General features: G+C 38.6%; 1 protein-coding gene across 4 annotated transcripts; it reads right to left on the reverse strand.

Moving 5' to 3' along the window:
* Positions 1-1375: 1375 nt before the first annotated feature.
* On the reverse strand, positions 1376-25598 carry LOC109051430 (capping protein inhibiting regulator of actin dynamics-like). 4 transcript variants are annotated; one of them, XM_042777690.1, is made up of 10 exons: positions 25338-25598; positions 11962-12046; positions 8334-8502; positions 8079-8208; positions 7669-7830; positions 7172-7378; positions 4448-6767; positions 3918-4108; positions 3455-3614; positions 1376-3158 (listed from the first exon to the last, which is right to left on the reverse strand). In XM_042777690.1, exons 2-10 carry the CDS (start codon positions 12026-12028, stop codon positions 2998-3000), a joined length of 3567 nt encoding a protein of 1188 aa, XP_042633624.1. In that variant the 5' UTR covers positions 12029-12046; positions 25338-25598; the 3' UTR covers positions 1376-2997. The 4 variants fall into 4 exon arrangements, with proteins under 4 accessions (XP_042633624.1, XP_042633625.1, XP_042633627.1 ...); XM_042777691.1 differs by lacking the exon at positions 11962-12046 and having other exon boundaries at positions 25338-25596; XM_042777693.1 differs by lacking the exons at positions 11962-12046; positions 25338-25598 and adding an exon at positions 10358-10507.
* Positions 25599-25801: the final 203 nt, after the last annotated feature.

Below are 25801 nucleotides of genomic sequence, written 5' to 3' on the forward strand. Positions count from 1 at the left end.
GGATAAATTAAAGAATGTTGTGTGTTATTATTATTATTATTAGACATTTTCATTTTGTTTCATTAAGCTTCGGTATTTCTATCACAAATGAACATGCGAACATGTTTTTTCATTGTAGTCATAGATTTCACAATCATTTTTATATTCCTGTTGCATGTATTTTTAGATAAAATAGCCATCGAGGAGTTGATGAGGATGTGTGACACTCAAAAACAAAATATAAATATAAATACACAAACTCTATGGAAAGACATTGAATCTGTGAGACTGAAGTTACAGACCCTGTGAAAGGTATAAATAACTTTTATTCTTTTTGCACAAAATTATTTAGTACTAATTGTTGGACACGTGGAGGTATTTATTAAATAAGATATTTCCTATTGCCTGCTGAGTGAAACTGCCATTGTGTGCTTGTCTGTGTATATTATGAATGCCTTGGCCTGCCAAATGACGTGGTGGTTGAGGAAGATGCACACTTCATGTTAAGTGGAGGAGACTCCCTTCAGGCCCTGCGTCTCTTTGATGAGATCACTGTTGCCATGAGGACAACCTTTTTGGGCCTGCTGGAGGTCATATTAGATGGCTCTTTCTCAGATGTTGTTAGCCACGTCATGACAGAAACACATAGTGCAATCCAGCCATCAAAGAAGAGAATGCGGGATGATTCAGGCTCTATAGTTTCACCTAAAAGACAACAACATGAAATGACCACAGTGAATCATATAGAAAGCACAGTGGGTTTTGTAGTTCTCTCAGTGAGCAGGACCATGGGATTATAGTTGTGAGACGAGCTGGAGAGGTTTTCATTTGGGATCGTTTTCAGAAAATGCAAGAGAAAAATTTCTCAGATGCACTAGGAACAAACAAGAGCAAACTTATGGTGTTTTGGTTATGGTTAAACAAATACTTCTGAGGATAATGTGAATTTAATATCTAATCCTTCTCATGAACTTTATAATATATCTGCTATTATAAATCCTGCTATTAAATAAGATCACAGTGTGCCATGTTCCTCAAGAAGTTACCGAGACGTTTCCTGTCTCTGAGAGCCCAGGTATGGGTGAAGGTTCAAGGGAAGATCTTCCGATGTCCTGCCACTGGGCCTGCGGATCCTCTGGAGTTCAGACATGGGCAGGTGTGGGGATGCCTCTCCAGTGCTGCTGGTGGGTCCTGATAGGACCACCGTGTTAATTGGCTCTCACTCATAACTGGATAAGTATATTTTTATGGGTGACTCCCAAAAGCACCTATTAAAAAATGACATGGATATATTTAGTATGTATTGTACGTATATATATCCTGCAAAATACATAAATGTTTTTAGCATTAATGTTATGTTTGTTTTTGTGCAAAAACAGGAGTTTCAGTCCACCGATTTCAAACAGCTTCCTTTAATTTTCTCTACATATTTCATAACATTTGCATCACTTTTTCTGTAATGGGTTTTTCTAAAGTGGAACAAAAAAAAAAGTGTAATTATCAACAAACTTTTTGTTATATATCACATACAACACTGTTTACGCTACACTATTGCACACGACCAATGTAAAAACAAAGTGACGCGACTGCAGTTCAGGAGATCTCCAAAGGAATGCAGTCTGCTTCATTTCACCTCTATTACATACATACATTACATACATACAACGTTACATTAGATAGTGGAGTCAGTGGCTCTGCTGAGAGATCAAGGCTTCGATTTTAATAACCTCCATCATTTAGCAGACACTTTTTTTCAGAGCAACTGCATCTACAAGGACAATCCCCCCCGGAGCGATCTGGGGTTAGCTGCCTTATTCAAGGACATAGAGGTGATGTCCGTTAATAGTCCATTCATTCACTCACTAGAAATGCTCCTTTTTTTGTAAAGGATATTTCCATTGGCTAGACCTTTTGTTCTTACTCTCTCTCCCCGGGACGTTGCATTTGAAACACTGATCTCCCATCACTTAGCCGTGTTGCAGGTTTTGCTAATTAGCGGTAAAAGAGATGCTAGCACACGCTACGCCAGGATAGCATTGTTTATGTTACAGCAAGCAGGCAGTTCCCAGGCAACCAATTCTACAGAAACAGGCGTGTATTGACACTGCAAGAAGTAGATTTTTCATCAATTGACAGCACGGTTCAAGTGCATATATACTATGTTGTCATGGAAACTTCAAATTCATTGTTAGTTAATTACATGAGTAAACAGTGCTGACGTGTCATTTATGATTTGTAGCAATAGTTAAAATAACAGAACTCACAGTTGTCACGGACACAGTGAAGATCTTTTTACTTTGCCAAGATATCAAATATAATAAGAAATAAAAAAAGTGACAATGTCTGTCCATCGGCAAGGTCTGTGAGTGGCAACTCATTTGAGTGCATACATGGAAAAAGAAAACAAGAAAAATTACAAATCCGTTTCTCTGATTTACATGCTTGTGGGAGTGAAATTTGTGAAGGTTTCATCAGCTGTGTCATTATTAGCCCTTGACTTGCTTCCCAGAATTGTCACCAAAGCAATAACATACTTTCTTGTTTTACTTGACATGATGCATTTGTACTTAATGTGAACCACTCATATTGTTTTAGTGATATCTAGAATCAACAGTTTGGCATGCATTGTGTATATACACTGTTAACCACTGGCAACTTCAAATATATGAAGGGCTGCAACTTCTCTGAAGATTCTAGGGCTTGTTTGATAGGCTGTGACACAAAATGAGTAAATAAGCTTTTGATGCATGTTATTGCAATAATCCTGTGTATTGAAAACTAGAGGGGCAGGTTGATGTCATTGTCTTATGTGATCATTTGATAAAATCCTTAGTGAATCTTAATATTGGTACAATATTTAGTCACTAAATTACCAAATATTCAGAAATGCCTGATTGCTCTAAAGTAAATTATAAACTTTTTGTTCAGAGCAAGAGGTGAGCTGGGGTGCAGTGATGGCTAAGTGATGTGGATGAAGGAGATGCCTTGTTTGCTTTTTCACTGGTCAGCAGTAATGGATCACTTGATGATCTGTGGGCAGTCGCTCCAGGCTTTGGCCTTACGCTTTGCTAGGGCAAGCCAGGCAGGCTCGGTAGAAACCTGGGTAGTGTCACCAGGAGGGAAGCGCTTTGTCACATCTTTTGTTGCTGGCGGAGATGGTGTAGAGTCTGTAATTTCAACTGTCCAAAGAAAGAAAGAAAATCAATATAAAGACTCAGAGATTGTCGTTTTATGTTTTTTTTTTTTGTGGTTAGATGTCTCAGTTTTAAAAGCATCACATCTAGATGGGAACCATGTCTAAATCCCACTCTAATGTCAGTTGCAGTTCAGCTAGGCCAGGGGAATCTATATGAAAGAAATACATAACAAAGCCTACATAACAATTGAGCATAAGACTCAAAGTTACCAAAAACAACCCCAGTATAAAGCTAATGAAGAGAAATTTAATCAAATACGTTTATTTATTTATTTTTACCTGTGACTGAGCTGGGCAAGGTATTTGCTTTCTTCAAGTTGTCACGTCGTTCAAAACGGGACAGGAGTGTGTCTGGTCTCTTATTCGCATCTGCTGCTTGAGGCTTGAGAGGGCTGGGACTTCCATTGCCCTTATCCTCTGTGGGACTGATCATTCCAGCCTTTCAGAGACAAACAGCACCATATTGTAGTTATATGTAGCAGGATTTTGGACCAACAAGATCTCCTAAAGGACAAGGTTACCCAGCACAGCACCACAAAAACAAGTGATCAAAAAATGTTACTTGTTGTGGCTGGTGAAATCTATGTGAAAGAAAAAGCTGTTATTGCTTGTTGCATTATATTGCATTGCAGCTTGTTAAAACTCACTGTTATTGTAATTTTACATATAGTGCCAACAGCAGCTAGTTAATGATAATATATTTGTGTGGCTAATGGCTATATTTATATAGGCCTACACATACGCTATCTCTGTCCCTAGCCTGTTTCTCAGCCAGCTTAGCTTCTCTCTGGCTCTTCCTATCATCTCGGTTTTGCTGCTGTTCTCTGAAGCCTTTCTGTTTTTGCAGTGCCAGAGTGATCCAAAGTGGTCCTGTCTCTTTCTCCTGTGTCCGTGAGCTGTCCAGAGAGTGCCTGGCCTGCAGAGAGGGTTTTTCTGTAAAGGAGAAGAAATGCAGAAGGTGCCAAGTTGACAAGAAAGATTAAAAACCATTTTAGAGTCTTCTGTTCTTCTGTTGTACTCTCTACAAGAATAGTATAAATCTCAGTTTTCTGTACAAAATATCAATGCTCATACAGTAGGTTAGGAATATTGTTAAAGTTTCAGGAAAGTTTAGGCTTCAGGCATTGTTTCTGCGTGTATGATTTGTGTGAATCAACACAAATCTTCAACACACAAGCTTTAAGGAAAATAAATAAACTGATGCTTTGCATGCATTGCAATAATTGTGAAGTTCATGCAATTATAGCTTTACAGTGCTTGAGTATTTCCGACCTTTTTTAATTAGTTCTGTCCTACGGTCTGTTTTTTCTCTCCATGGCATGCTGATGGATGGGAAAAATGACTTCTTTTCTTTAAGCTCCTCCTCCCCTTGTCCATTTTTCTGGGATGGTACAGATGCTGCAACTTCTTCCTTTTGATCACTGCTCTGCGCAGCATCTATCTGTTCTGCTTGCCCTGTCCATTGTGAAATCATGTCCCCTGAAGTCCTTCTGCCAGGTTTCGGGAGAGGAGAGGGTGGAGGTGTGGCATCTTCAGATGGTTTGGGGGATGTAGCTGGTTTTTGGTAAAATGGAGGCTTGGGGACAAAATTGACGGCTTCAGTGCGTGCCAAAGGGAGAGTATTTCTGCTAAACTTACTTCGAGATTCTTTACTGGGTGCTGTAGTGGATCGAAATCCGGTAATCTCTTGTTGCGGAGAAACAGGGCTAGACTTTTCCGAGAGTGTAGAAGTGTCAGAATCTTGGTCAGTGGAGGTGAGGGGCACTGGGACACCTTCAAAATTGTCTCCTGCACTGTACCTTTTCTTCCTCTTCTCTGCAGATTGTTCATTGTGGAAGCGAAGAGAGTAGTTGGTTCTTCTCAACTTGATTCCAAAAGGTGAGGGCTGCTCATCACCACTCTGGTCCTTCTGATCCCTTTCATCCTTTGGAGCCAAGTCTTCTGATTCTGCCTGACTTAGGGATCCAGACTCGGATCTCTGTGATTTGGGAGATCCATGTGGTGGACTGGGAACAAGGAAGGAGGGGAGGTCTTTGGCAAACATGCATTCTTCAGCACTATCTGTGATGCGGACAACTTTGCTTCCCCTGCTCTGGATCTTGGTACCTAAAGAGGGCAATTCAGATTTTTGTACAGAGGGAGTTTCCGTAGATGGTGATTCTATTGTCACACCTTCTTTGTCTTCCTGACCCAAACTCTCTGAGTTCCTTTTGGAATCAGTAAACTTCTTTCTGGCTGGTATGATGGAAAACTTAGCACTGGCTGACATGGTTTTCCTGAGGTTGCTGTGAGAGAATGGCACTGTATTTAGATCCTCACTTATCGGCCTGCGACTCTGATCTGGGTATTCGGGATATTTTCCATCCTCAGCACCTTTAAAAATTTTGGATCGGATACTTGCCCATTCTGCCAGGACAGCAGCATTTGATTGGTCTACAGATAAGGAAGACTCATATAAGGATTTGGTTTTTCCAGATTTACGATCTGGTGAAGTCTTGCTTTTGGTTGGAGGAGTGCTCATGGCCTTTTTGCCTTCCGAAAGGCCAAGAAGGGTCTTGCAGGCTGTGTCTTTGATCTGATCGAGATTGACTGCAGTTCCACAAAGTTGGGCTCCTGTCACAAGAATTGCAGTATGTGGGACATAAAGAGATGAAGACAGAGTTGGTGAATCTGTGCATCCTGGTGAAGAAGCTTTAGCTCCCTCCCTGGTTTCAGCTGTTGATTCACCCTGTTGGCCAGTTGATAGAGTAACAGGAGTGAGGTTGACCTTCTGGAAAAGTATCTGCTTCTCACCTGAAGAAACCTTGAAAGTGAAGGGCCTCTGTCTCTCCTCCATCTCTCTCCATCTCAGTTCCTCTGCTTTTCTTTTCCATTCTGGGTCAGTAGCTCCAGCTTTCTCCTCTTGCTGTTGCCACTTTCTTTCCTCCTCTTCCTCTAGTCTTTTTCTCTCAGTCTCCTCTCGTCGGCTTCTTTTCTCCTCTTCCTCTCTCTGCCGTTTCTCCTCTAACTCTTGAATCCTATGTTGTTCTGCCTCCTCCTCCTCTTTTCTCCTTCTCTCCTCCTGCTCCCTTTTTCTTTCCTCTTCCAGATGAAGACGCTCTGCCTCAAGTTCCTGCTGCCTTCTCTCCTCCTCTGCTCTTCTTCTTTCCTCCTCCTCTTTCCACATTCTTTCCTCCTCTTGCCTCTTTTGCTCTTCCTCGCGTTTTAATCTTTGCTCTTCCTCTTCTCTCTTTCTTTCTTCCTCTTCCCTTTCTTTCCTTGCCTCTTCCTCTCGTTGCGTCCTCTCCTCTTCCTCCTTTTGCAGCCTATCCTCTTCCTGTCTGCGCTGCTTTTCTTCTTCTAGCCTCTGCTCCTCAATTCTCCTTTGTTGTTCCTCCATCTTTCTCTCTTCCTCTTGTTCCCTTCTCTGAAACTCAAGGCGTTCTTGCTCCTCCTCATGAAATCGTCGCCTTATCGATTTCTCAGTGGGTTCATAATCCTCTTTGCTCCTATGGATAATGTTATAGTCCTCTCTTGACAAATCAAAGACTTCTTCGTCCTTTTGTGTTTCAGATTGCTCTTGCATTTCAGAGAAATCCTCTTCCTGAAACTCCTGAAATATATTAAAGTTACAGAAGTTATTGCTTTTAGTTATATTCTTCAAAGGAATAGTTTACAAAAAAAATAAAAATTTGTTTACAATTTACTCATCCACATTTCTTCTGTGGAACACAATATAAGATATTTTGAAAAATGTCTCACTGTTTGTTTATTTGTCCATGTTTGTCCAGTGTTGTTTTAGACCCCACTGACTTACATTGTATGGACAAACACAGTTCAAACATTCTTCCAAATATTGTCTTCTGTGTTTCACAAGTCATACAGGTTCGGAACAACATGAAGATGAATAAATTGATGACTGAATTTTCTTTTTTCTGTGAACTCTTTAACACATCTTCATACATAAAAACTATCCCAAAAGGTTGTTCACATTTTAAAGAACACCTTTCCCTTTACCTGTGTGAATCTTCTATGTTTGCGTGACACCCTCTGGTTCTTCGGTTTGACAGACAGTTTATGTTTGGCAGCAGTGTTGTCCAAGCATGAGACAGACTGAGGGACAGCATCTAGATTGATGGACTCAATTGTGCCAGGCGGAGGTGGGCGCTTAGTGCGTGGGGATTTGACTGGAGTTCTGTGCTGGACCGTGTCATGGCTGCCAGCCTAATTGTGACGCAAAAACACAAACAAGTATGTGACTATAAGAGAAGAAGGATTCGGAAGCATATTATATGTATGGGGAATAAGTGTATTGATAGTATGACAGTTTTACCAGTTTCATGCAGCTTAACTAGAGCACGCTATTAGCAACAAGGTTATCTGTCTTTCAACATTACTCTCCGAAACAATTTTTTTTTGTTGATGTCCTTTTAAAGGGTCTAATCTAGTATATCAACTTTGATTGACATAGCATTTATTTAGCATTTAAGTTAAGAATTTGAAGATAAACTTACTTTTTCGTTGGCTTCGGTCTCTGGTGGCTCATTCTCCACCTGAGCAAGAAACCTCAGTGGACTTCGTGGTATCTCTTCTTCATCTGAGCTACCTTCATCTCCCTCACTCTTTCTATGTGAAGGAGGTCTCTGACCAAATTTGATATTATGTCCAATTTGCCTCTGTCAACAAAAGCATACAGAGTAAAAATGTGTGTTTGATTGTTTATTCTGCCTTGTTAGTCAAATTATAGAAAAGGAAGGAATTAGCCAACATTAAGTCCTAAAGATACCAACATAAAACAGTCTATACTGTTTTATGTACTTGGTGCAATGCTTATATGAAAACTGTGTTAGTAAAGTTTGGTGCAAGACTTAATTGTGTACATATGCAACAATTTTAATTATACTGTTTGTGTGAAAATTCTGACCTGAATGTTCCTAACTTTGTCTGAAACGTTCTCCTGGGACATTGTCTGTCCTGGATATGTCTTCTCTGAGTCCTCTGGGATAAATACACTCTCGTGAGAAAAAGCTCGGGACCCTAGGGTGTTTAACTCCCTGTGAACACAGATATGAATGTTTTCAGTATACAATTCGAAAATGTAACTTATCTAAATAAATAAAAGCAATTAATTTTGCATACATGTGAAAAGGCAGACCCAGCAAAAATGGTTATAAAGTACCTTAGATACTGATCATTCTCCTCGATAACTGAGACCACCCCATTGCAAACACTGTCAGTGGAATGGCTAGGTTTAAGTTCAGATCCCTCAAACCCACGCTCTGCTTCCCTCCTTTTCTTCTTCCCAAATATACGCCGGAATGGCTGGAATTTGCCCTTCCGTTGCCGCTCTGGTAAAAAGTGGGGTCATTGGGGGCAAAGAAAGGTGATAAATAGTCAACAAGTAGCAATATACATACAGTATGTTTTACAGTATGTACAAAAATGTGAGCATTTTTAATTAATGTCCATGAAATGGAGGACCAGAACAGATCGGAAAAGGCTATGGAATCAGGTTAAACTGGGGGTAAGCTTTTGTTCTGAAACAGGCTTTCATAATTATGGTGAACAGATGACTTGTTTAAACATCCAGTGATGTCGAGGTCCTCTAAAGCCCTATGATCTTGAAAAGGCATCACAGAAAAAAGAAAAAAATTAACAATTAGAAGCCATCTGCTAAAGAAGCAATTTTATATAAAGCTCAGTATCATTCAAAGTTGTAACACTGTTTTGAGAAGAGAGGAGTTTTACATGCTCTACCGAAAACATTATGCATTTTGGTATTTACACTTATGAAAAGTCTAAATGTCCTCCAATATGCATTTAAGAAAGATAGCAATCCAGCCACTCAAATGCATACAATATGTGAAATCAGGTATCACAGGGGGATGTTGTAGGTTCCTCTCAATCTACTTAAACATCCCAGCTGGCTCACTGGAGAATTTGTTAGGCAGTATTCTTTTTAAAGCTGCATTTGAATGAATATGTATTGTGAAAGTCATTACACATATAATTTGAACTATACTGGGTAAAAGGTTTTTCTTAATGCTAAATAAGCTACTTTCTTTCCCATCCTTTACTTATGATGACAGCATAACCATTGAGGATATAATCTGAACTTCATGACCAACAATCAAACACCAAAGTTTAAACAACTAATTCCAAATCTGTAAAAGACAACCCAAAACAATCGCAAAGAAAACATTTATAGAATAATTCTCAACCTACCAATTAAAGTGGAAGTCTGCAGGTGCAAAGTGTCTCTGGCATTACTGAATCATACGGTTCCCATTTAATGACATTAAACCAATGATAAGGCAAGGGACCTTTGGTTTGTAACGAGTGCTCTGGAGAGGTTCCACTTCCTGAGACTAGAAAGTCATTAGGAATCATAAACACTACGGAGATAAGAGTAGCTCAAAAAGCACTGTTTACAGATAAAATTACAAATAAAACATGCCAAATTAATATATATACTACTACTATATACACTACCTATCAATAGTTCATAGCCTGTAAGATTTTTTTATGTTTTTGGAAGAAGCCTCACCAAGGCTGCATTTATTTGATCCAAGATACATAAAAACAGCAATATTGCAATTTAAAATAACTTTTTTCTCTTTAATATATTTTAAAATGTAAATCATTCTGTGATGGCAAAGCTGAATTTTCACATGATTCTTCAGAAAGCATTCTAATATCCTAATTTGGTTCTCAAGGAACAATTCTTCTTGGTAATGGTGAAAACAGTTGTGCTGCTTAAGATTTTTTCAGGATTCTTTTATGAATAGAAAGTTCACAAAGATCAGCATTATTATGAAATAAAAATCTTCTGTTTTTACTGTCACTTTTGATGAACACTTTTGATAACTTATTAGAAGTTGTGAATTTCTCTTTTTAAAAATCAGCCATCGTAATTTTTCAATTCCCTTCTGCTCTGTATGTGTGAATTTTGTTTATTAAAGCCTGCAAGTCCCTTCTTGGTCCTTCTGAATGGTATTATAAGCACTCCACCAACCAAGAGCAAAACATCTCCAGACTGAAATGGCTGGGGTGGCAGGGCCACTCTACACCACAGAGTAGATAAATTCAGCTAAAGATTAGCGTGGATCTGTTACAGGCTAAAAGTGGAAAGCAGTGTGGAGTTACACAGTAAGTGTGTTGCTGCTCAAAACACAATAACAAAGAAAGTAAGGCATTTGGTACCTGCTGTCAGTGACCACTTCGGTTGTTGTTCTGGTGCGAATTCCCAAAGTTATTACCGTTCCAGAGTTTACTGCTTTACGAGCGTATATGACTGGATTATTTTATGATTTCTCATATTTTGCCTTGTCATTTCCCTCTTAAAGCCTCGTCCAAGTCCAAGTCTCTTCCCAGCTGCTACTCCATTTCTCTGGCTGGCCCACAATGCAGTGCTGCAGGCGTCCTCAATCACTGAGGCATATGATGTGAGTGGACACCACTCAGCCAGAGAAACAGTCCTCGATGTGTCTCCCTTGTACTCTTCCATACTACAACCACTCACAAACACAGCCTTTCTGTTCCTATGAGTGTCAGTACTGCTAAATAAATTCACTTAGACCTGACTGTTCCTCTCACTTCTTCACAAAAGCTAAAACACACGGCCATTTCACTTCACAACATAAGAATACTCAACCTTGCTCTGCACACTCTTGTCATACAATGTTTCTCACTAGTGCAACAAAGCCAATAACTTGTTTTTGTCGCACCAAATGTAATGCCCACCTGAACCTACTTGTTCCCCTCATACTCCAAATTTCAGCATTAGTACATGATTAATTGATATATTTATCATAAGCAACAACATAATTGGCACTGTTCCTTTTGTCAGCAGTGTACTTGATTGCCTAACATTGGTATATATCCATAACAACAGAAAGAAACAAGCTTAAACTAAAGCATGCCACCTTCAGCCGTACTGAGAAAGAATGAAATGTCACACGTGAGACATACTAATATTAATAAGTTAAATGTGGTCATAAAGTTTGAGGGCACAGGGTTCACTCCAAAAAGTGTGTAAACCCTGGACAGCAACAATAACATGTGATTAAGTCATATTTAAAGGAATAATTCACAGAAATGAAAATCATTTACTCACACTCATGTCATTTCAAATCTGTATGACTCTTATTGTTCCCAGGAACAGCAAGGAGAAATTTGTGAGAATGTGATGGTCACTCTGCTACATGCAATTACAATGAATAAGAACTGGGGACAAAAAGTGTGCGAAAGCACCATAAAAGTGGTTCATGTGACTTGTGCAATAGATTTCAAGACTTCTAAAGCTAATAGATCAAAGTTTAAGATGAAAAATGTTGCCATCCAACTCTCATTGCAAGAATGAGTGAATTAGCAATGTCTGAAAAGATCTAGTCCTAATCTAGCTCAAGTCTTGAAATATATTGCACAAGTCACATGAACCACTATTGTAGTGGTTTTTACATCCTTTTTGAAGCTTGAAATCCCCTTTCCTCCCATCCTCATTCATTGTAATGGCATGAAAAAAAAAGAAAGACAATCTATCAAATTTAATCTTTTGTGCTCCATGGAAGTCATAGGTTTTTAAAGAAATGCGGGTGAGTATTGACGGAATTGTAATTTTTGACTGAACTACTCCTTTAAAGACACACAGGAACACACATACACAGCACACAGTTCTTGAAATTTTTGTGACCCTTTTTGAGACATCACACAGTTCTTAAAGAGACAGTGCTGATGTCTTGAGGCATTAAGTCACTGTCACTTTAAGAGCAGGCTGTTCACAAAGATCCTCACTCTGTTTTGTTTACCTGGGCCTTCAGATTCTGTTACCTCTACCCGCGCGTCAAGCTTAGCATCCTTACTGTCCGTCATCATGGTTACGACGGGCTTTGTCTGCAGCAAGAGTAGAGGGGGTATAAGGGTGAACACACAGGTATTTTTCTCATTGAGGTGTTTGTGTGTGCAAGTATAAAAAGAAAATGGAAGGAGAAGATGACAATAATAGGAAATAGAAAGGCTTACAGAGATGATTAGACGCTTGCTTTTTTTTATTGCTTTTTTTTCTGGGCTCTCAAACTCTCTTTCATGAAATTATTATTTTTTTTTCCCAAATGCTTGATCTCCATTTTTATTTTCATCGTAGTCTGTTTGTGCTTGTACACAGTCTTCTTTTAGTCCTGGGTTTATTTCTTGCCATCACTTTGTTGCGAATTACAGGACCATCTCTTTCTCTTTTCTCATTGGGAATTTGCTTAGACTTGAAGAGTGAAATTCCTCATCTTGCAGGCCTATCATAACCTTATATTAAGGGAACTGTAAACTTTACTACACACAACACTGGATATATGCACAGTTATAATGCTTTTTGGTTATAATGTAATAATGTACTGCTGCCATGATGCACACAAACATCTTTTGTTTGTTAGCTGTGTAACTGACTGGTTCATAAAGCTGTGTTATATAATGTGTAATGCCTACAATATATACAAATACTGCAACTTAAATATTCAATCTCCACTTTATTAATTTGTTTAGTAGCCCTATAAATGGGCTAATATACAACCATCTGGTCATTATTACAAAATAAATCCCTTCAGGTTAACATAAGATTCTGACAACCCTATATATAATTTAATGGTATAATTTCAGTTCTGTTGTTTTTATATGAAAACAAATATGATGAAAAAGACACTCAAAATACTTAATTCCATTCAAAAGACGTATTTATCATCCATTTTTACTTTAATACATACATGTATTTTAGTATTTTTCAGAAACATGACAACAACTACATATCTCACACAGAAATTGCACTGTCATAGTGTTTGGGAATATTCATGCATAATTTAAACAATCACATGATATCAGATAAAAAAATAAAACATTTTAGAAGAGAACGCAACCTCACGGTTGTTTGAACCAATGAGCATTAAACTGTGATGTCAGCAAGTCATTTCCCATCATGCTTTTGGTCAGCGCAGCTGGGGGAGAGCAACTGCGCTCCACTGCACGACGGATCTGGCGAGAGATTTTTGGCATTCGTCAGCATAACATCAGAGCAAGGCGGACTGCACTGGGACACATTTCTAACTTGCATGCATCTTGCTGTGATCGGTTCTGTGCAACTTTTGCTCATCTCAAATGAGCCTAGGGTTTAAATAAGGCAGAGGATTAATGAGATAATTAACAATTACAGGTGAGAGAGATAACTAATCCGACACATGAGGGAAAACTAGGCCAAACAGGGAAGACTAAAACAAAGACAAGACTGTGACAGAACGCCCCCTCCCGGAAGGCCCGACCTCGCGCTGTGGAGACCAGGTGTAGATGCAGGAGGGAGGAGCCATGGATGATGCCTGGGCGGAGGATCCTGGGGGTGCAAGCTCCTGCAATGAGGCCGGCAGCAATAGTGACCCAGGTGGAGCCGATCAGACGCTGAGCCTGGACCGTGGTGGAGCCGGAGCAACTGAGGACAAAGGCGAAGACAGAGGGAAGGAGGAGTCTGACAGAGCCAGAGGGGTGGAATGACAAGGCAAAGCCAGAGGAATGCAATCCCGAGGCAGCGGATGGTCAATGACTGACCAAGGTTGAGCAGGATGGAGAAGGGAGCCTAGTGGAGCCGTTGGGATGAGGGGCCATGGTGGAGACGAGGAAGCTAGGAACCAAGGCGGAGACAGAGGAACCTCACACCAAGGCGGAGCTGATGGAAGGAAGCCCCGATGTGAACCCACATAGGCAGATGCAGACTGAGGGTGTGCATCTGGGAGATGGGTAGGTGCTAGACGAAGGCTGTACAGAAGTGGTGATGAGGTCCACAAGTGCCAACAGCAGGATAGTCCCAGATAGATGAAGATGATCTTGAGGCTGGATGGTAATGGCATAAGCTGCAGCTGGCATAGAGTTAACAGAAAGACAGACAGGTGATGGGACAGGAACTGAAAACCAGATACAAGAAGGCAGAGGTGGGATAGGGAGGCTGGGTGGGAGTTTAAGAGACTTCAAGAGAATTCAGTGCTGGAACTAGCGAGGGATCAAAAGGCTAAGGGTTGGACAGAACAAGCAAGAAATCAAAACAAGCAATACTTGACACAGACAAAGAATAAGAAAGAGAATTCACAGAAACCAGCTGCAGCTCACCCTCAGCAGTGGAGATGTGGGTGTGGCTTTCCTCTTTTACCTCGTCTTCCATGAATACTCCAATGTTGTGGCCGGTTCGCACACCTAGTTCACTCCAGGTGTGTGTGTGTTCACTACTGTGTGTGTGCACTTGGAAGGGTTAAATGCAGAGCACAAATTCCGAATATGGCTCACTATATTCGGCCACACGTCACTTCACTTTCACTTTCACTTTCAGACTTATTGGCGGGCGTGGGCTCCGGGGCGGTGATTGGCTCTGTTTCCTCAGGCTCTTCGATCACACCTCCGTGTCTGAGGTGGGCTCGTGCTCACACTCGGTGATGTGCTGGTATGATGGCTGGCTCAGGAGTGGGGCTGGTGAGTTCCTCATCTAGGTAGCAGGGAGTCAGCAGCGAGTTGTTATTTACCAGCACCCACTCCACATAGGCGGCTAGGCTCTCTCGAGGACCGTCCCCAGACAACTTTGCCTTAACGGTGGTGTTTAGTCCCACATGGTAGAACGTGGTGAGGCAGTTATCCAGGTAGTGTGTTTGGTTGGCAAGGTCCAAAAAGTCTCTTGTGTGGTCCTCAAGAGAGCGCTCACCCTGCTCCAGGAGGAGGATGAGGAGAGCAGGATCATCCATCATGCCAAAAACAACAAAAATCACTCAAAAAAAAAAAAAAAATATATATATATAATTGCCACTGTTTATCTGTTGATCCTGTCTTCTGTCATGTGTAGGCCATGTAACAATCCAATAAAGACAAAGAAGAAGAAGAGTTCAATAATATTTAATATGCCAATGATCAGGGTACAAGCCACATTATCCACAATAAACAGATGAGACCGGACAAACACTGGAAGCAAACACAGGGTTTAAATAAGATGGATGACTACACTCTTAAAAATAAAGGTGCTTCACGATGCCATAGAAGAACCTTTTTGTCTAAATGGTTCCATAAAGAACCTTTAAGAGCTGAAGAACCTTTCTGTTTCACAAAAGGTTCTTTGTGGCAAAAGAAGGTTCTTCAGATTGTAAAAAGGTAAGAAAGAGATGGTTCTTTAAAGAACCTTTGACTGAATGGTTCTTTGTGGAACCAAAAATGGTTCTTCTATGGCATCGCTTGAAAAACCTTTTGAAGCACCTTTATTTTTAAGAGTGTAACAAGATTAACAATGAGAGGTGAGAGTGATAACTAATCAGACACATGGTCAAGCAGGGAAGTCTAAAGCCGGGCGCACACTGTGAGATTTATAACGGTCCTTTATAATTGTTGCTTGTCAGACTGTGCGAGCATGATCCTTATGTCACACTGTAGGATCTCAGCTGTCATTAATGTCAGACTGTACAACAATTTAGATTTTCCGTTGACATTATTGTTTTAGTTGATAAGGATAACACACACAGAGCAGAACGAGTGTTTTCATTTCATTCCTATGAAAGTTCAGGGCGGGAAGCTTCAGAGCTTCAGAGTTCGCTCTGCTCTGCTACAGTGGACACGCACCATAACAATGAAAACTCTGGCTTTAAATTTGATTATGGCTTATCTTGAAAAACGAAGACAATTAGACATTCGTCATAGGAGAAGTCACACTGCAGGGACTTTGCTCCAAATCTTCTGACACTGCCAGATCTTCGTCGGAGGTAAGATTTGATCGCAATGGTCATTAATCTGCCTTCTAAAAGACTACAGATTTTAGCCTAGGATTATAGGAATCTTTTAGGATTTTCAAAATTTGTCTCAGTTGACCAAATCGTGGCCAAATTGCACAATGTGAGACGGGCTTAAGACAATGACAAGACAGTGACAGTGTGAACAATACTTCCAATTTATATACAATTCTAACATATAGACAAGAATCCCATTAGTGCTTTGAAAAAATTACTCTAGATACAGAAAAACAATGTATGGCCTATTTAAACTAGGTTGTGGCAGCATTGTTATTGTTTACTAAAAATAAAACTAAAACTGTATATAAAATATAAATATTTGATGAAAATGTAAAAAAAAAAATGAAATGAAATTTACTGAAATAACTCTTGAGTTGAAGTATTAAAATGACAACTGAAATAAAAAAAATACAACTGAAATAAAATAGATAGATTCTGGATGCATTTTTGCGCTGAAATTGCATGTAAAAGTGGCACACTTGTTTAGTTTTTTTTTTTTTTTTGGTGAAGCATGTGTATGCACATACATGCTATCTGAATAACAAGCTTCTTATTGTACGTGTCTGTGTGGGTGGGTGTGTATGTTAGTTTGTAACTGCAAAGTATTGTGTCTGTGAAGAGCATCACAGCTGTCTGTAGTGTGCACTCTACCTCCATATAGGTACAGTACAGTGCATTATCACATCAGATATGTGCTTGCCCAGCAGTCTTAATGAATGGCTATTTAAGAAGCACTTTTTCTATCATCCTATGTTCATGGAACCCCATATTTATTACTGCAAAACAGCATATTAGAAAAAGCAAAAATCTGAATTGTTTTGTTAACAGATTACCACAGAATCAATTCAAATTCTCATGCATAATATAATTTTAATAAGCACTTTTTTCCCCCAAATGAGGTTTTATTGTTCTATTACTGCTGGGTTTCTTGTGTTCATTCAGAATGTCAGGACAGAAAATGCCAATATTTAAAATATCGTTGGTTATCAGAACACATTGCCTCAATACCTGCATTCCTTTTGGCAGACAAAAACCTTTTTGCAGCACAGTGTTGCACTAACTGTTAAACACAGCAAACTGTAAATGATTACAGTCATTCACAGTTACATCATCCTTATGTGTGACTGTGTTGTCTTTTTATGAGAAGACAGTGTCCTCTAATGGCATCCTGAAAGTCTCTCTGTCTGAACAGGCTCAGCTGTGACATAAAAAAAGCTTGTCTGTTTTTGACTCTGGTCCAGATGTGTTTGTGCACATGCATCTGCGACACAAGTGTGCACGTGGTCATAACTGTGTGCATATTTGTCATGTTCTGGTTCACGTGTACATATTAGCGAATGATCTTGCTTGTGTTGTGTGCATAATAGAAGCTCCAGAGAAAATAGTGATGGCAAAAGCACAAGTCGCAGCCACATTCATTGCAGCAGTACATTGAAAATATGAACAGAAGACAAACAGAAAAGGCAACAGCAGAGCTAAAGTAAGTTAGCTGCTAAGTAGCTGCTACAGTGCTAATTTAACCCACTGCTGATATTTAATGGTACAGACTGACCTCACTACAAAGCTTTATCACTAAGAGTAGCTCTAACCATCATTACAAAACATTTCTCGCCCAGACCTGCCTCTATTTGACCAGTGAGCTATAAAATGGGCTGTAAGTGGATTCCTGGAATGGTGCCCCTGTAACTCCTGAACCTGAAAGCTATGTGACTCATTATTATAAGTCATAATAGATACCATAATGACCCTCATAAATAGACTGAAAAACCAAGATGGCACACCTAATGAGTATTGAAATACTGCAAATAATTAATCAAAGATGAGGGAGTGCTAGTGATCTGTTGCAGTGGCTAATAGCTAAAGTTAGTGACTAAGGCCACATACAATACTGTTTAAATGTTTGTGGTCAATAAGATCAGCACAAAAATCATTATATTAGAATGATTTCTGAAGGATCATGTGACACTGAAGACTGGAGAAATTACTGCTGTAAATTCAGCTTTGCCATCACAGGAATAAATTACATTTTAAAATATATTCAAATAGAAAATATTTAGTTATTTTAAATTGTAAAAATATTTCACAATATTTTTTTTTTTTCTGTATAGTGGATCAAATAAATGCAGCCTTGGTGAGAGAGTTAATGTTTTTAATGCATTTTTGTTCATCAAAAACATTAAGTATTCAAACAGCAGTGTAAATGAACTGTTTTTGATATAGCTTTGCAAAGGAAACCTTGACTGAATGGCAGACTTTCCAGATCCTAAAGAGACTATTTGAAGCAGAATAGTCAATGTTTGTAATGTGGCCTAGAGGCAACATAAATGCATTTACACAAGAAACACAATTTTACAAAATTATTCATGGCCATTTTTAGCATATTGTTGCCTTCTGTGTTGATTCTCATGCACAGCTAATGGAAAACAACATGTGTGGTTATTGCTATGACAACAGCATAATTTAGGTTGGTTCTGATGTAGCATTTTATCTACACAGTACTAAAGGCTCAGCAGAGCTGCATCAGATACTAAGGGATGATACTAAAGGATGATGTTCAGAGTGGGCATATTTAAACAAAAATGGGCAACGTTGCCATGATTCTAGCCTAAATACGCAACAGGACTCCGAGCTGTCAGTAATGTCTGCACATTAAGCAAATCACATGTAATGCATTATGTATCAGGGGTGAAATGTTCTTGTTTTGCACAAAGGGCCATGTATTACTATGATAGCAAGCTAGCTTCACACGTACAATGGGCCGGCTTGAAGAAACAGTTAGAAATCACTGAAGCAAAATGGGATGGCTGACCGCACAGTGTATAGCAAAGCTTCTCTAGCTGCCTGTGCTTACTGAGCACAAAAGCACACTTTTACCTAGATCAGCCACGCAGCTAGAAAGAGCTGCACACCACTGAAGGAAAACCTTAGGGAACATGGATTCAACCTTCTGCTCCTTGATTTACAAAGCTCTGCTCCTTGGTGCTTTAGGGAAAAATATAACAAAGCCATTGAATCACAACTTATAGAGCTCTATTAAAAGTGTACTAATAACATGCCATATCTTAAAAGTCTTTATTGAGGTATGAAGGCTAATAAATCTAATTGTGTTGGTTCTGGATGAATGATGGTTATGGAGATCAGATGAACACAGATCTTTCATCAGTAGCCCATAAGACCTCATTGGATGTCAGGGTTGCCTTTCAAAGCATGACTTCAGCATTATGAACCAATTCTGATCCAAACATTACTCTTATGAAATGAACCCTGTGTAACTTGCAGTAATATAAACAGGAACTGGGGCTAATTGTCACACTTTTTACTTAAGTGTAGCTTGATTTTTCAAATGTCTATTTCTGTTTGTACACCTTGAAAAATATTGCCCAGGAAATAAATATTGCCACACTTTGTGGGTTAAGCTGTCACACTGGAAACTTTTAACAAAATATACATGTAAAATATATTACATTATAACATATAAAACAACTTGCCCTAACATGCATAATTTCATGAAAACTTTATAAAAAATGTCTAGGACATAGTTCAACTTTGTTAAAATTAAAAGTTGGCTTTTTTTTAATTCTAGTTTATTCTGTGCACTTTTAGTTTACACAAAATGCTATATATTAACATTTTTGTTTTTTAAGGTTTAAGAGTTTGAATGCAACACACAAACAACTGCTAACAAACAAGCTTTAGTTCAGTGAGATATATGGATGTTGTGTAAATTTCCCCATGTGACAATGAGTCCCAGTCTCTGTTATAATATAACATATATATTAAGTATATAATATATATGACAAATAATAATTTTAAACCACAACTGATCCGCCAAATAGACATTTTATGCAACTACTTTGACGCAGTACTCAGTCTGCAGTCACAGACACGAGCAAGCTCTTTAGTTAGCCCTTGTCTCTTTTTCTGTCATTTATCTAGGATTGGGGAAGAAACTGTGCAGAAGGTTGGTTGTGGGAATCTGCAAGGTGCTAGTCTATTTTTTTTTCTTTCTTTTTTTTAAATGATGATTTTGTAATGCATAAAGGTAGAATTTCGTAATGTTTTTGAAATAAGTCTCTTAAGCTCATCAAGGTGGCATTTGTTTGATAAAAATACAATGATATTGGGAAACATAATTACTATTTAAAATGGTTGCCTATTTTAATATGAATGCAATTTATTCCTGTGATAGCAAAGCCGAAATTTCAGCAGCCATTACTCCAGTCTTCAGTGTCACATGATCCTTCAGAAATTATTTTAATATGATGATTTGCTGCTCAAGAAATATTTATTATTATTAATAATGTTAAAAACAGTTGTGTTGCTTACATGTTATACAATTTTTGATGATTCTTTGGTGAAGAGAAAGTTCAAAAGAACAGCATTTATTTGAAACCTTTTAACATTATAAATGTTTTTATAGTCACTTAGATCAATATAATGCCTCCTTGCAGAAAAAAGTATTTCCTTCAAAAAATAACCAAACTTTTAAATAGCATATATAAAGATAAAAGAAACAAAGATATATATAGGAGGTCTGAAACAACTATAAAAGAAGAAAAAATTCAGGGAAAGTATTGTAGAGTAATCATGCAGTGATGCAGTTACATGTGAACCTACACACACAAACATGGTGCATTTCATGACCTTAGCCACTAACTCTTATAATAAAACTGTACAAAAGAAATAAATTATATACAAAAAGCTTAATTTAATACACATATATGATATTTTACATTAATATAAACAAACAAAATGCTATTGGCCCTTGGTTCTATCACACTGGTATCATTGAATGTGCATACATATATTTTCATTACAAAGCATAAAATAAGAAAGACACAATGAGCCTTTGAGGATGTGGGGCTGGCAAGAGATAATCGCAGTTTCATGAACGGAGGCCTATTTTATTTAATGTTATCATGCCACATGCATTACGCAAAAAAAGGCTGTATTGCATATATGGTCGAAGGAGTGCGCAAGAATAAAGGCTTACCTGGTTGTCGATTTGTCTGGGTAATAGGCTAGTACGTATGCGTGTATGAATGTGTGGCTGTTCCACTCGCCTGCTGTTACTGTGGAGCTACGCTATTACCTAGAGTCAGGTGTCACATTGCACAGGTGCACAGAGAGCTCAAGAATGCTTATAGCCGTGTGTGTTGTAGTGCTAATATGAGGACGAGCATATCTGTGATGAATGATGAATTCACAAATGATGAATTCACAAACATCTCCATTATTGAATACAGTGTGAAAAATTATGTTATGTATATTCATACCGCCGTACGTTTTTGTATGTTCCTCGTGGGATTTTTGTTTGCATGAGCTTAGTGGCCTATGCCCGAGATGTGTTTACACATGAAAACAATCCTAGAATGTGTTTGAGAGAGGAGAAAGTGGGTGATGATGGTGAGGTAGTGTGCTGGTTCATACTGCTGTCTCTGTTGCTACTCACAGAATGCCACTTTGTTCATTGGCCAGCTTACCAGGGGAAGAGAGGACAGACATGCATTGATCATTTTAAACTGCCCAACACACACAAAGACTGTGACTGTAAGCTTGTTTGTCAGCGTATGTGAGGATGCGTGTGTGTATTGTGTTAAAACTATTTCAAAGAACAAGGGCCTCCATTAACTGAATAAAGACGTGTGGCGATCAATAACGGCAGAAACTGCTACCTGTCTCCAGTGTCACAAATCAACTGTATTATTAAGGAGCAATTTGAAGTAGACATACTTATTTTCTAACCATATAAAACATGGCACATCATGCTTTTCAGTTGAATCTATTACTTAACATTCTCAATCAGAACATGAATGGCTGTTACATATAAAGTTGAATTAACATAAAATACAAAACTATCTGTAAGTAATGCACATTATTAAATTATAGTAATATATATATATATAAAAAGTAATTCATATATTTTAGTTAAGTTGGCATGATGAATGGTCCCAGTTTATAGTATGTGTATTTCTTTACTCTGTACTTGTGTCAAAAACAAATTCAGTGCTCAGTGAGTTTGTAGCAAGAGTACTTTAAACAATGAAAGATGGGGGCAGGGTGAAATGTGTTTTTATTTGGAAACAGTCATTATTATTGCATCAGTGGTGTGGGAATTATGCGCTGCAGCTTCAACAATGCTATTTTCAATTGTTTGTTTTCTGATCTAAAAATAAGTTCATTATCTTTCTGGTGTTTCTAGTACTTGTTAACGTGAGATTCAAAATCGCCTGCACTGGAAGGCTGAGTCTTTCTTGGATGTGTTAAACTTCAGAGACTGTAGTGACTCACTCTGGCAGTGAATATCGGCGTTTAATAAAAACTCTCACAGAACAGACACAGAAGGGAATCAAGAGGAATCAGATTCAATCTGAAAACATTACCTTTCTAGATCTGTAGAAGAACAGGCCAAGATGAGCAGCCCACTCCAATAAAAGACTTGGCCTCCAGTGATCTCTAACTATAGAATTTGAATCCAGAGAACGAATTTATAGTCTCAGTTTTGATTGATAGGTTGGAAATTTGATTTTCAGTCAGTCATTAATCATTTCTTAACATGATAGTGCAGTGTGGGCACCTAAAAATAACATGAGGAACAGTCATGTTTTCTATCTATCTATCTATCTATCTATCTATCTATCTATCTATCTATCTATCTATCTATCTATCTATCCTAACTTATTAATGAACCTATTATCACCTATTAGCATAACTAAGGTATAATATAAGTATTTAAATATAGTATTAAATAATAATTTTAGCAGCATGCTAAAAATAGCAAAAACAATTGCAATTTTTTTTGTGTTTCCACCAGCCTTTTTAAGCAACATGTCCATGTTTAACCAGCTACACGATAAAGACTATCACTCGTTTTGCTGATAAAGAGCCTATGTGTACAAGACCAGCACCAAACTAGCACTAACTAGTCTGGACCGGCAAATTCAGTTTTGTGACTGCAATGTCATTGTATAAAGGAGGTCAACGTTTTGTGTACTCAAGGACCGACCTGTGTTCTGGTCAGATATATTCTGCACAACATGAGTTTGTGGTTTGGGTGAAATTAGAGATGCTTTAATTTTGAAATTACTGCTGTGGAGCAGCAGCTATTGTATGATAGTGCACTGTTAGCAGATACAAAACTAAAGCTAAAACGTCTTACTTACAGCATACAGTGTTGCTGATTAAAATGAGAGGAGGAACTGGGTTGAAACAGGTAATGTAATTATAGTGCATTCCCTGAGACACACACATTTCCTAACTGTGTCCTGTCACAGTCTTTCTATCAAACACACATATGCACACAGTCGCTCTTGCTTTACTCAAAACAAACAGTTGTAAATACAGAAAGCATCTGCATGTCAGAACATTGCACTCATCCATTAGAATCTGATAAATCTGGCCTTTGTTTTGTCAGTCTGTCTTTCTTGTGTCTCTTTATTAGTATTGTCTATCTGTGTCGTACTACACTAGAAGGCAATGTTATACCACATAATGTTTTGGGGCCAATCTGTCACGTCAAATCTGTGAGCATACTAAAGTGGGTTTAATTAGGTCATATTGTGGTGGAAAATAATATCCTATGAAGTCCAGCATGCTTAAGGCACACCCACTGTTGTCTAAAGATGAGTAACCTTATTCAGATTATGCTGTGGGATCGTCTGTCGCACCAACAACAGCACAGACACTCCCCTTCACTGGTCAACTTGTATTGACGCAGTACTTTTTATGGATTAATATTAATTGGCCTTTTCATAAATTATTTACAGTGGGAGGAAGCCTTGGGAGCAGTCTCTCTGGTTTCCTCTACTTGAACGCACAAATCTCCAGGATGTATAAGGGGAACATGCCCCCGAACCGAAGTCGACAGTGGGAACTTCTTACCTGTGTTAAAAAAATTGACATTTTTAGACTTCAAATTTCAGGCTTAGAATTTTACAATCCTAAGAGGAGTAAGATATTTTGTGTGTCTAGCTGTATATATGGTGTATTTAAAGAACATTTCTCCTTATTTTTTCACACTGTTTTTATGTGCTAATCCAGTGTGTTATTTGTGTAATATTTTGTTAGTTATAACTGTTATAACTGAGGAAAAAAAATATGGTTTTGTCCCCAGGTAATTTTTGGGTTTTCTAGCATTAATAGGAATACTACTATTTTTTACATTTTACCTTCATCTAGCACTCACTGAAAGTTAATTTGAAAAATGCCGGTAATTTAATAACATGGTTAAATGTAATCTTTGGCTAATCTGAATGAAATGAATATCAATTTTAATGCTGTACATTACAGTGTTGTCATGTCTAACTTCATTTGTATCATACAAAATAGTTTTAAATACTTCTTTGCTTATCCTATTGGCCAGAATTTTAATAACAGTACATTCCTAATCCTAGAAGCATGCGATCCAAGAATGAAATTACTGTGATTCAATTTCATTTCCTTGCAAGAAAATTACAGCTAAGACTGCTAAATGTCCTCATCTGTCTGTACACCTAATGAAAATCCATCCATCCATTCATGAGTTATATGAAATGTACAGTGAGGAAAAAATCCCAACCTTATATAGTGAGTGTAAGGTTTATGTGTATGTTATTGATGCTCACATCACTGAGCCTTCAACATTATAAGAGCAATGTTAGATATGCAATAAACAACTCATCCATGCAGAACACCACATTGGGGTCTTTATACAGAGTAGACCTGATAGCAAATACAAACAAAGAAACAAAACTGAAATTCAATTTAGTTAGGCATAACATCATCGTAACGTCATGATAAAAGAACAATTAGGCCAGACACTATCTATTAAAAATATCTTGGTATTATGAGTATCGACGTCTCTCTTGCTTTAATTACTGACAGCAAAGCCTATCAGTGATTTATATTTTGCTTATCTAAATAGCGAGTAGCCGTCCATGTCCTTTGCAGGAACGGGCAAAGCTATAGATGGCATCTTTTACCACAAAAGCATGCACTGTGGCAGGTAAGCATCGTGAGAGAAAACGACACTAAAGCTCAGGGTACCATCAATTGCCTGCGCCAGTTCCCGTAAGCATATTATGAATGACTGACGACTCATGATTTAAATGTCAGTGTTTTGCGGACATTTCATCCATAGCATCACTTTATCAAAACGACTGTCATTCATAAACAAGCTAATAAAAAGCAGCATATGGAAGGTGCAGACTGATGTGATGATGCAAACGTATCGACGGCGTTTTCTACAGATTTTTATCATGCATTTCAACGCGAAATGCAGCCCGAGACATCTTCATGCCTCCCCGGCTGCGCACACATCTGTGAAGAATGGTGGATTTTGGAAGATGTGCTATATGACAAGGTCAGTATCACCGACAAAGCTAAGCACTTAAAACAAATGTTAGATCATCTCCTACCTCTTCAGCGTGTGTGACGGCACGGGGATCAGTTCCTATGCCTCCTTTATTGTGTCTCGCGGCACTCGGTTGTCTTCCGTTCAAGTCGCAGCACGCGAGCTGACCTCTTTGGTAGCCTATGTGTGTGTGTGTGTGTGTGCGCGCGCGCGTGTGGAAGTGTGTGTTGCTGATGCTGCGAGCGCTCGTCCTCCTCGCGATGGTTCCGTACGCATTCAGTGCGGGTTCTCACCCAGATGCACGTGAACAGGAGGGTGTTACAGAGGCCGTTCACACAATAAAAACAGCCCATTCTGCCCCAACATTTCAGTTTCTAAATATACAGCATTTCAACGTAATGACTGCTGCATAAGCCTCTAAATTCAGGTTACATTCTGAAAGAATTACAGAGATTGAAAGAATTGGCCTCTGTAGTTTTTGATAATTAAAAAAGGCTGTACACATTAATATAAAATAATATATATTCA

Source organism: Cyprinus carpio, chromosome A20, assembly GCF_018340385.1.
Source record: "Cyprinus carpio isolate SPL01 chromosome A20, ASM1834038v1, whole genome shotgun sequence".
NCBI classification, from domain to species: Eukaryota; Metazoa; Chordata; class Actinopteri; order Cypriniformes; family Cyprinidae; genus Cyprinus; species Cyprinus carpio.